General features: G+C 42.1%; 1 protein-coding gene across 3 annotated transcripts in view; it reads right to left on the reverse strand.

The window, feature by feature from the left end:
* The window catches only part of slo (calcium-activated potassium channel slo), a 1028496-nt gene that overhangs the window by 37812 nt on the left and 978184 nt on the right, over nt 1–12500 (reverse strand). Inside the window, exons 21-27 of one of the 3 annotated variants that reach the window (XM_076198560.1) lie at nt 11606–11777; nt 10720–10944; nt 10238–10421; nt 9493–9728; nt 9153–9265; nt 7594–7749; nt 1–1937 (exon numbers count right to left, since the gene is read on the reverse strand). The exon at nt 1–1937 is cut by the window's left edge and continues 1955 nt beyond it. In XM_076198560.1, the coding sequence (XP_076054675.1) occupies nt 1763–1937; nt 7594–7749; nt 9153–9265; nt 9493–9728; nt 10238–10421; nt 10720–10944; nt 11606–11777 (1261 nt within the window). In that variant the 3' untranslated portion in view covers nt 1–1762. Of the gene's footprint in view, nt 1950–7593; nt 7750–9152; nt 9266–9492; nt 9729–10237; nt 10422–10719; nt 10945–11605; nt 11778–12500 lie in introns of all 3 variants that reach the window. The other 2 variants (XM_076198559.1, XM_076198561.1) reach the window with 2 other exon arrangements.

The raw sequence follows: 12500 nt of genomic DNA on the forward strand, positions 1-12500 counted from the left end.
TTTGCGGGAGAAGAGCTATGCTCGTAGGGACCCGCAGTTGTATCTTTCCGCATCCAGTTCCCTCTTAAAGTCGTGTATAATTTTAGCACTCACTGTTTTCTCTTTCAATTTACTCCATGTATCTATCACTTTATGTGGAAAGCTATTCTTTTCAGATCTCTTCTGTAACTGTCCTTCTTAAGTTTCTTCTTGTGTCCCCTTGTATTTCTATTGTCCCATGTGTGCATGTTTGTGTGTATGCATATGTATGTATCCATGTTTGTTTGTGTATGTATGTATGCATATTTGTGTTTGTGTATATGTACACATGAATACTCTATCGCAGTATATATTTACTGTATGTATACATATTTGTATGTGCATATACAATATACACATTAGAATATGTACATATCAATTTGTAATACATACAGTATATTCATAAAGAACATGTTTCACAGCCCTGCACTATATGTCTGGTAACATTAGCTCATGCTTGTAATTCTTATTGAGAAATGAAGTGCTTCGTCTACCAAAGAAGTAAGCTATTTCATGTTAAATTTCAGATTGATAAAACATCATGAAACACAATCAGATCACCTGGCTTTATTTTATCTGATGACTGAAGTAAGATAACCTTTAAATTCAGTCTTATGCAAACTATACCTGGAAGCATTGCAGAGAAAAAATCAGAAACACATGAAAGTGGAATGAATGCAGGTAAGGGAGAAGGAAGGACATGTAAAAGGGGTGGTCCAAGGAATTATACACTTGGAGGGGCAGATGTTGAAGACTTACTGGGAGAAATAGGATATATGGGTAAAACTAGGAGATCTGGCAGATATGGGGATGGGATACGGCCATGGATGGGAAGAGTGAAACAAATCTTTGTAAGGAGATTTAGGGCTGATGGTGGGGGGTGGCAAACTGTAATTGGGAACATACTTTCTGGTTGTGAATGTAAGCATATTTTCTTTTTAGGGAGGGCAAGTAAAAGAAAAGCCAGACCTTAAGAAAAAGACACAGTTGAAGGACAGCAGTATACAGAAATCAGAGATTACAGGCACAAAAGATACAGTGGGGGGAGAAGGGGGAACTGGAAAGGAGAGGAGGAAAGGGGAGGGGAAGGGAAGGGAGGCGAGGTGAGGAAAAGAAAGGGGAAGGGAGAAGAGAGGAGGAAAAGGAGGGGATAAAATGGTAGAGTGAAGGAAATGGAAGAGAAAAGGAGAACACTGGGCAGAAGGGGAAGGCAGATGGGGCAAGGAAATAATAGGATGGGAGAAGAGGAAAGGGGAAAGGTGGTCAGGATAAAGAAGGATGGGAAGGAGAGAGGAATGGAAGTACAAGGAGAGAGAGGATTGGGATGGATGTGAAGAGAGAGGGAAGGAAGTGGAAAGGGAATGGCAGTGAAAGTGAGAAGGTGGACAGTAGGAAGCAAAGGTGTGAGGGATGAGGGAGCTAATTCATACAAGTTTAATTTTGTAAGGAGAAGTCTCAGAGTTGCGTGTTGTGGTGTTGGTTATGGATCTGGAGGTTATGGAGACTGTGGTAGTGGTGGTTGTGGTGGTAGTGCTGATTGTGGGTGGATTTGTGGTAGATGTTAGAAAAAATATCAAATTTTGTCTAAATTTATCATTTGAATGGTGACTAATTTACTTCTCTTTTTTGTAGATGTTCTGAAATAGACTAAACAAAAAAACTCGCGCTTTCCTCATATGTGTGTGTTATTCTTTAATTATATGTAGGAATAGGGTCCGTCAGTAAGGGCGCTACACAAGAGCAGTCAAGAGTTATCGTCTTTCGCCAGGTCACCACGATTGGGCTTGTACTCGAGGCCAGGGTCGAACTGCATCAGCACGAAGACCTGGTCCGTCGGAAGGAGGCTGAAGTCGTCGGGAGGATTGGTGATGACGTAACGCTTAGATGACGCGTCGCAAGAAGAGGAGGTGTCGCGGAACCTGTCGAAGCAACTGGCGCAATTACTTTGCTGTAATCAACGCCCTTCGCTATGGCATCAGTAACAAACATTTAATGATTAGTCTGATCATTATCATAATCTAAGATGTCATGCAGGTTCAAGTACAACAATCAAAAAACTAATATTTCACGTAAATTCCACCCTAGTGTAAAAATAGAAAAAAATACAATCATTCAGTATATCAGTATGATATATAGCATGGTTACTAATAGCACCCTACCCAAAAAAGAGCATATAGCATCAGCAACAACATCAACAACACCAACAGCATAAACATGGTAACAAAATGGCATGTTCACTACACCATTGAAATCATAAGTCAAAAGAAATACTAACCAATCAAAGTTTTGAAAAGAGAGAACTCTAATTCATGTCAACTAACAAAGATTGAAATATAGCCCCAATCATGACGTAAAACTAAAAAGCGTAGGAACGTTGTCATTCTTCAGCAAACACACTGGCAAACCAATAACATCCCAAAAGACAGTTGTACTGTACATACCTCACACACACGACCGCGTGTTAATATTGGTTAGTTCAAAATTATATGAACAGTGGATGGACATATTTGTATGTACACATGTTAGTAACCACGCAGATACAGAACACACATTTCAACACACACACACAATTGCACACACACATACGCAATCACATGGTGGCGTTTGGTAGAGCGCTGGACTGGGAAGTACGGTGGTGTTCACAGTACCTGGTTCGAATCCTGCCCAGGGCCGAAATTATTTCGGTATCGCTGTGCTTTGGGTCGTTACTCTGACTCTCGTGGGCGGGGAGTTGGGGGTGTGTGTGTGTGAAAGGTCATAGCATTACCCATTGATCGGTCATACGAGATCTGAGCTCTCTTCCAGGAGGGAAATAGCTGTCAATCACGAGTCCAACACGTGATCCAAAGACCAAGGTGAATGCACACATACACACACACACAGACATACACACAAACACACATATATATATATCATGTATATATATCTGTATATAATACATATATATATTTATATATTATATATATATATATATATATATATATATATATATATATATAAATAATATATAAACATATATGATATTGAAGGCGGAGGAAGTAGATAAGGATTAAATGAGAGAATTTTAATGCTTCTATAATTTGACCTGCAGGGTCTTGATCACAAAGCCTGCAGCCTGCAGATTGAAACTTAGAAGCATTAAAATTCTTCCATTTAATCCTCATCTACTTCCTCCATTTTCAATATCATTTGTCATTATTTAGTTTATTCAATATATATATATATACATACACCCATATGTACATACAAAACCACATGCACATACACACACACACACACATGACTTGCTTGTGAAGAGATTAGCATCATGGGCTGTCACGCAGTAGGCCTGGGATCAAGGATTGCTCATGGCTTGAAAAGTATCACAACACAGCAACTCATTACTGTTTTTCTTGACAGATGGGATGAGTGTGTGATGTGTGTAAGGTCACATCATTTTCCATAGATTTGACAATATGAGCTCTGAATTCTCATCCAAGAAAGTAACAGCTGTCGATTAAGTCCAGCACATGATTCAAGAAAATGGTGAATCACACACACACTTTCTCTCTCTCTCTCTCCTTCTCTCTCTCTCTCTCTCACACACACACACACACAGACACACACACACACACACACACACATGCAGTGACAAAGACACACACCACTGATGAAGGTTGATAGAGAACTTGCATGTTGACCGCAAAAGGGTTCATAATAAAAAATATTAAACACTAAGGAAACAAATTTATCACATGAATGACTGAGAGGCTCCCACTGATGTCAAAGGTTTATCCAGAGAACGAGAACAATAGGGAAGATAAATCAAACTCTAATATTAGAATAGATATTAATATATAAATATTTGTGTCTACGAAAAAGAAAGAGCAAATGAAGGAAGGAGGCCCTCTGCGGGTGCTGACGGAGGGCGGGCAAGAGGAGCAGGCAGGTCTGCTCATAATACATCGGTTCGTATCAACCACATCGAGGCGGTGGTTAGAGGGAGATGGAGAGAAAGATAGATAGATAGATAATTGGGTAGATAGAGAGAGAGAGAGAGAAAAGGCTATAAACAGAGATATGGTATGAATATGCGTGCACACATGTGTGATTCATCATGATCTTGTATCATGAGCTGGACCGATGATCAACAGCTATTACCCTTCTTGATGAGAGCTCAGGTCTTGTATTGTCCAATTTATGGTAATGGTATGACCTTACATACTTAATCATCATCTTATTCAAGGGAAACAGCAACACCTTCAGATGTTAGTTTTTTCATCATGTCTCAGTCCATAACTCTGTCAGTAGTTTGTTTGTCTCACCAGCAGCCCTGCTGATGAATTTGTTGGCTGACAAATCATCCATGACCATTACTCTTAAATGCCTTTCATCCTTTACTTTTGTAACTGTTTTGCTTCCCTTTGAATAAATTGTCAATAGACTTTTTTGTGTATTTGTGTGTGTGTGTGTGTGTGTGTGTGTGTGTGTGTGTGTGTGTGTGTGCGTGTGTGATTCATCATGGTCTTGGATCACGTGTTGGACTTGTGACTGACAGCTATTACCATCCCATATGAGAGCTCATAGCTCATATATGACCAATCTATGGGTAATGCTGTGGCTTTACAGACACACATACACCCAATTCCCTGCCCACGAGAGTTAGAGTAATGGCTGGGAGCGCAGTGATACTGAAATTATCTCAACCCTGGGCAGGATTTGAACTCGGACTGCTGGAGTAGCAGTTCGCAGTGAACTCTGCCACTGCGCCGTCAAGCTATGTGTGTACACGTGCATGAGTGTGTAGGATATAGGGAGATAGAGAGAGAGATAGAAAAAGAGAGAAAAAGAAAGGAGAGAGAGAAAGTGAGAGAAAATGAGAAAGAGAAAGAGAGAGAGAGATATTGAGAGAGTCATAGAGAGAGAGAGAGAGAGAGAGAGAGAGAGAGAGAGAGAGAGAGAGAGAGAGAGAGAGAGAGAGAGAGAGAGAGAGTCAGAAAGAGAGAGAGAGAATCAGATAGAGATAGAGAGAGAGAGTCCAAAAGAGAGAGTCAGAAAGAGGGACACAGAGAGAGAGAGAGAGAGAGAGAGAGAGAGAGAGAGAGAGAGAGAAATGAGGGGGAAAGATCAAGTGAAGAGGAGGCTGAACGATCAGTCACAAGGTCCCAAAGAGAAGATAGAGAGGAGAGATTGAAGTGCTTAGGGAGATAGGATGGGATGGGACCTCGCAACTAGGAGCATGAAGGGTACATCCACTACCACAGCCTACACAGCATTCATTACGATACAGCCATGCTCACAACAGTGTCATCACCATCATAATCATTGCCATCACCATCATCATTGTCATCACCATCAACATCATCAACATTATCATCCTCATCGTTAGTAGCAGCAGTAGTAGCAGCAGTAGCAGCGGTAGTAGTAGTAGTAGCAGCAGCAGCATGGCAAGCATAACTACCACTGCCACCACCAAACCAAAGATTAGCAGCATTGGTTAGACACAAGAAAGAAAATATACGAAGCAAACAAACAAACAAACTAACCACAGCTCAGCACGCAATTCTTGTTTGGGGGTTAACAACACACAAGCAATGACGGTGATGTAGAGAAGACCCTTGTCATTAATGGTTAGTCGGCTTATCCTTACCCTTTTGCATTTGCCCATCCCTCCTCTTTTCCTTCACACTCCCATCTCTGAGATCTAGCTTTTGCAGCTCTCCTCTCCAGCCTCCTGCCATTGACACTATCCCACATCTTTCGAGCTTCAACCCTTTTATTCTCAACCTTCCCTCCTCTTTCTCCTTTTCCAACTCCTCCTCCTTCTTCACCTCCATCAACTTGCTCTCTCCTCCATTTTCATCCTTTATTGCATACCACAGTTTTATACTAGTACCACTCCCTCCCCTGCTCTAATACCATGCCTTGTAACTACAGACTCCTGGACCTCCTCAAATGTGTTTCCATGCCAGACTTCATTCAAGGTATCAGACAACCTACCCTATGTCTCACCTCTGCCCCACTTCATCTCACCACTAGTCTCTTCCACTGGAAAAGAAAAAACTTCCCCTGACTTTCCTTCTCCTCTGGTTTGCCATTTGCTCTGTTTCTCATCAGACTCTTTCTCCTTTTTCAGGAATATGCCTTCACTGATGTAAATCTCTTCCCTTCCTACTAATTTTTTTTTATCTCTTTTCAACTATTTTTCCTATCTTTGTTTCTGATATTAGTGCCTGCTTTCTCAGCCCTTACATATCAAGCTGCTCTTATCTATCATCCCCTATTTTCATTACACAATTTTTCATGGATATTTCATGCCATTTCGGTATTTTTTTCTCACAGATATGAATGTATTTTCACTACCCTGACGAATAATTAACTTTGCAGTTTTTTCCGGTTTCTCAAGATACTATCACTTACTGAACCTGCTCATTCAGAGAGGAGTCTCCCTCTCTCAGTCGAATAAAATCGCTTGATATAACCAAGGGCAAAAATAGTCTGCAGTAGCATTCATGGGGTTATTAACAAATCATTTGCTACCTCTTACTACAATCCCTCAAAATGACTGAATGGAGCTCTTCTCCCCTTCTAGAATTTCAGCCTCTTCCTTCCAATTCTTTGTCTTTATTCTAATCTAGCTTTATCAGTCCTATTCTACAAATGATTTTTCTCTAAGTGTAATTCTGGGGTCTGCCATCTTTAGATCACATAAACTTTTCCTCATGGTGCCAGGTCTAGCTTCTTGATGTGACTGCTAAGCTTCAATGAATGTATTTTCTTGCTTGATCATATGGTTTTCCTTTCCTGCCAGTACCTCTATGTTTTTTGCTTTACACTACATTTTTCTTTACCTTTACCTATCATTTCTGTTCCCTGTTGTTCTGCAACTTTTTGTTTTTGTTTCTTATTCCCTACTTCTAGTTCTTGCAACTGTTCCCTCATCCAAACCTCAAACTCTTGTCCCTGTTCTCACTTTTCTCCTTTCAGTTGTTACACTTGTGTTTTCTTGATTAGTTTTTGCTCTCACACATCTTCCTCTACTCAATTTTTTGTCCTCTTTAATTTGCCTATCTATAACTACCCAAGTTCTTGAGGAGATTTCACCATAAACATACACAATGATATTTGCCTAAAAACGCCATTGTTACTATTAACATTAAAACGAACCATGAGACAAATTATTCTGGACTGAAAATAAAGAAAAAAATATATGGGGGAGAAGAGCAAACTCTCAATGTGTGACTGATGACAGAGTTGAATTAATCAAGGTATGTGAGAGGGGTAAATTTTAAGCCCTTCCTTTGACTAAACATGAGCCCTAGTTTGTTCCCTTCTTGCCTCAGCTGCAGCCTGAAGGGACACTTACCGTTAATTACCGACCGACCGACCATCACAACTTTCTGCCTGCCCCTCGTCACCCTCGAGCACAAGGGTCCTCTCTAGCCCCAACTGCCTTCTTCCTTAACTGAGGTCCTATCCTCCTACCCAGAAGCCCAAATTCGAAAGAAGACCCTCAACGAAATTTCGAGAAGAAGAACTTAAGGATAAAGATAACTGAAAGACATCTAAAAGATGCAAACGCCTTAGCAAACGTACCTGTATAGTCCAATGCACAACATCCCGTAATTCCTGAGGGCGGCGACGAAGAGGTCACCGTATTTTCCCGCTTCACCGAACTGAGCCAAGGGTCCATCGTATAAAGAAATTTGTCCCACTCGGCAGCGGTCGCGGTTGGCTAGTGTCTCCGGGGTGCTGTGGAGGTAAGAGGCACATCACTGACATTAGGGTGAAAAGGCAATCAGCCTTGGATGTTTGCTTGTGGCTGCTTGGTTAGTGTTCATCTTCTGGGTAGATAAGCTATGTCTGGTTACTCAAAAAATATGTCTGATTTAAACCAGAGGTTAAACAACCTTTTACCTTGAAATTTGTTTGGAAACTATAAGATGAATATTTCAACTGGTTAGGTATAATGATATACTAGGGCTATATCAAAACTGATACTGATTACTTTGTTAAGTATAAATACTGGTAAGTCTAAAAAACAAAAATAAAGAAATATGTATTCAGATGTGGTGTTCCATTATGCAGATTCGATGCAGAAGAGGCTGGAAGTAGATCTTCTAACTAAAGAGTATTTAGAGAAGTAAAGAATAATAACTGTTAAGTATTTCATGTATACAAGCTTAAGAGATGAGAAGTAGATAAATATCAGGAATATATTGAGAGATTGAATAACATGAGTATGAAAAATACACTGATTTTCTCCACTCTCTCTTATTTCTACTAAATATGTGTATTTGCCCACCCACATCAACCATGTTCCTCCCAGTCTAACTCCTCTTTGTAGATAAACATGTTTATCTTTTTCTTCTCATATTCCTTCACCGCATTCCCTCCAGCGCTTCCTAATCTAGCACTTTATTTACTAATTTCATCTCCCTTCACCAGTTTTCTTTCCATTTACATCTCCATTGTTTTTTCCACATATGCCAATATGGGGTATTGGCTGCATGTGTTTTGTGCAGTCAATACTTCACTAATAGTGCCATCCCAATGTATTGGAGCATTGTAGTGTTCTTTTATGACTAGAGAATAATTCTCATTCAAAGAAGAATGTTGATCACTTTTAACTTCTATTATTCCTCATTTCCTCTCCTCATTTCCTCTGCTGCCCTCCTAAAATCTCTCCTCTACCATATCTAGGATTCCACCTCTTTGGCATGATATTGTCCCCAAACATGGAAGCACTAGTTCCTCGTGTCTTCCTCATGCTTCTTAGAATATCTCCCAACTATTTTGGTGTTTGTTATCCTGATTTGTCTACATTCCCATGCTTTTACTAAGACATTCTCTGAGCCTTTTCATGAAAATGTCCCCTGAAATCCTTTCACATCAATAATATTGGAGGGTACGGGGGTTAACTATCACCTTGTTAGCCCTTCCCATTTGTCATTATTTTGCCTTTGAATTGAGGGTCAGTATCAAAAGACCTGCGCTATCAGGAGCTTAGGCAATTTCTATCCCCTCATATTCATTTGCCTTTTACCCTTTCCACCAATGTTCTCATTTGAACTCCTGAAGTCCTATCCAGACCTGCCTACTTATCCACCAACCCATCCCACTTAGTCTAACACTTTGTCTTCCCCTCCACCTACCTGTAACCACCTCGAAGTCCAGCTCCTTCTGCGAGTATAAGTTCAAGCTCTGGGGTGGCTCCTCCAGTGATGAGGGACCGGATGAGTGTCAACGCGTTCTGGTTGAAGTACGTCTGGAAAATAAGAAGCAATGTGGAGTGCTGCCTTTTTAACAGATTTTGGGCAATGCATTTCTTAACAAAAACTATTCTATTTGACAATGTCAAATGATGTGGTTGATCTGTAATGTTACTAATGAATTGTACAAAGCTTTACAGATAAGATGATAATCACAATAACAATGTATACTGCAAGAGTAACTTGCTGCAAATTAAGAAGCTGCCGAGGTCGGGGTCCTTACAGTGGACATGAGCGAATCCAAGACGGAAACGGCGAAGGCGGTTCCGCAGGCGAAGGGCTGGGTCAGGTACAATTCGGTGTCCGGGTCGTCGTCATCGTCCTGGTCGAGGAACTGCACGTTGGAGTCGTTGATGAGCTCCGTGATCATCGGGACGTTGGCGCCATACACGGACCCTCGGCGTTGAAGCACGATGGGAGACCCGAGCGGACTGAGCGTGTCCCCCGTGTTGCTGGGGTCTGGGGGCAAGGCAGAGAGTCAGGCACTTTCGATAGGAAGAAGAGGGAGTGAGAGATAACAAAATGTTTCCTACCATAAGGTAGTCTTTAAACGATCGTGGATCCTGGCCTGAGTGTGGTCTCACCATATAGTGACCAATTTTGTTCAGGCAGGGGCCATAGTAACAGTACAAATATGCAGGGAGTCACACTGTTAAAAGGGTCCAACTGAAACCCATTATTTAAGTCACTCTTAACCTCCCTGGCCCAATGGCGTGCTTTTAATACTTCCTCTGGCCGAATTTTGATGGTCGGTTTTAGTCAACAGAGGGACAAACTCGAAACAAGATAAGGCCTAGGGGAATTGGGACGTCAATCTATTGTGTCTCTGTCTCTCACCTGAATAAAATCACATAGCGTTGGATCGAAATATGTGAGGGAAGCCATCGTGTCAAAGGGCTCAAAAGTGATATACATGTATCAGGTCATTTATTCATACAAAGACAGAAAATACAACTAATGAAACTCACTCTGGTTTAGGACTCCTATAGTATCATCAAAGGTCATTGCCTTGATGTTAAGCGACGCTAGGATAGCCTCTTTGTCGGCTAAGGTTGGGTCATCGTTGCTCGGCACTTTGGCGCTTAAGATGACACACATGTCGCAGAGGTTGACGTTCACCGCCCGAAGGTCTGCTCGACTTAGCGGTGACCCCTGCGGATAAGAACAGGAAAGCAGTTAAAAGGGGGCGTTGTGTGGGAGGATGTGACATGGGAACAAAGTGCTATAAGGGTTAATTATTATCTTAGATATGTAAACCTTTCCCTTGACTGAGTTATCTCGATTAATAATTTTCTATTGAAGATTATTTAACCACAAATGATTAGAGAAACCCCCGAATGGCCAAGGGTAATACTGTCACTCTTGATTCCCTGAATCTGCCAGATTATTTGTGATGGAGAATGTAATCTAAAATGAGATCGAAAAAAAAACTCCCCTGTGTTCAACTCACATTTAAAACGGAGATCTTCGGAAGATTTTGTAGCATCTTCCATTCTCTCCTGATGTAATCGACGGAGCCCACGATGACGACGTGTTTGAGTTCGTGGTAGTGGAAGTTGGAGGCACGTAGCGGCATTACCAGGTTTCTTAGGCCGATGAGGGGCGAGTCAGGGTCAGCAAACAGGCACACCACCACATGGCCGTTGAGCACCGTCATTGCGGCTTGGTTACGGTCCTGCAATGGCCACAAGAAATTGATCATCCACAAGGCTGTGGCTACAGCAGAATATCAGTGCACGGAGAAAAGTAAATCATGCTAAAGTAAATGGATATTATGGAAGCATGACGTGTTACTATCAACCACAAACGTACAGGCAGACAGACAGAGGCAGAGAGACGGACACTCATGCACACACACACACACACGCACACACACACACACACACAGTTGGAACAAGTTAGATGAGAAAGTGGTGTGTGCAAAAACAATACATGAATTTAAAAATTGTTTAGATAAAATGAGAAATGAAGACGGGACCCCACGAGCATAGCTCCCCTTCCCGTAATATACAACTAGGTACAACTAGGTAAATACACACACATCGAATCCTGCCCAGGGCTGAAATAATTTCAGTATCGCTGCGCTTCGAGTCGTTACTCCAACTCTCGTGGGCGGGGAGTTGAGGGTGTGTGTGCGTGTAAGGTCACAGCATTACCCATAGATCGGTCATACGAGCTCTGAGCTCTCTTCCGGGGAAATAGTTCTCGATCACGAGTCCATCACGTGATCCAAAGACCAAGGTGAATCACATACACATACACACACAGACACACACACATACATCTATACCACTTCACAGGGGCCATCTCCAGTAGATGGATACACCGTCACTCACCAAGATACAATCCTCGAGGGAGCGCGCCGGGCACCAATGGAACATTCCCGTCGAGTCGTATTTCATCTCTGTCTTCTCGAAGTCGAAGTCCTTGGCCTGGTCGTCGGCAATACCCACGGTCAGACCTCCGTTGTTTCCTCCGTTGCCTCCGCCGCTGCTTCGACTTGTGGGCCTGGTGGGACAACGGGCTCGGATTAACTGAGTTCTTTAAGAGGTGGGGGCGGGGAGGGGTGTTCGGCAGGGAATCAGTTTTAGGGAGCACGAGCAACAGCGCAAGGGTAACGGGAGACTGGTGTTGGGTGGGACGTGGACGGTAGGGAGGGAAGTACAAGGGAGTTGGGGGGGGGGGTAAGAGAAGTGGAAAATTGGTTTTACCTTTACATATGGATCGGGTTGCAGTCGGTTGGATTGTGTAGTCATGTTCAAAAGAAACTAATAAAGGAGGGAAAAAAGGTAGATCCTTTACGGAAAATATGGAGGAAGTGTCCATCAGGAATCGGAAGAGGCAAGGGGAAGAGAGGGCGTGGGAGAACGAAGAGGAGATACTAAACGTGTGTGGAGAAGTTGGAGAAATGAGAGGAGGACGAGAATAAGAAGAATTCAACTAGGAAAGGGAGACGGTGAAGGAAGAAATAGAGGAGAAAAGAAAAAGGAAGATAATTAAGGAGGAGGGGCAGGAGGTAGAAAAGGAGGAAAAGGAAGAGCATGGAAACTGAAAAGAGGATAAAGAGGGTGTGGGGAAGGGAAAAATAAAGAGGAGTTATAGTGTAAAAAAAAGAGGAAAAAATGAAGAAGGAGGAGTAATAAAAGGAGAACAGGAAAGAAGAGATGTAGGAGGAGGAGCATGAGGAGGAGGAAGAGGAGGAAGATAATCAGAAGAAGGAGGAAGATGAGA

Source organism: Oratosquilla oratoria, chromosome 15 (genome assembly GCF_046742065.1).
Source record: "Oratosquilla oratoria isolate Oo_2021 chromosome 15, ASM4674206v1, whole genome shotgun sequence".
NCBI lineage: Eukaryota > Metazoa > Arthropoda > Malacostraca > Stomatopoda > Squillidae > Oratosquilla > Oratosquilla oratoria.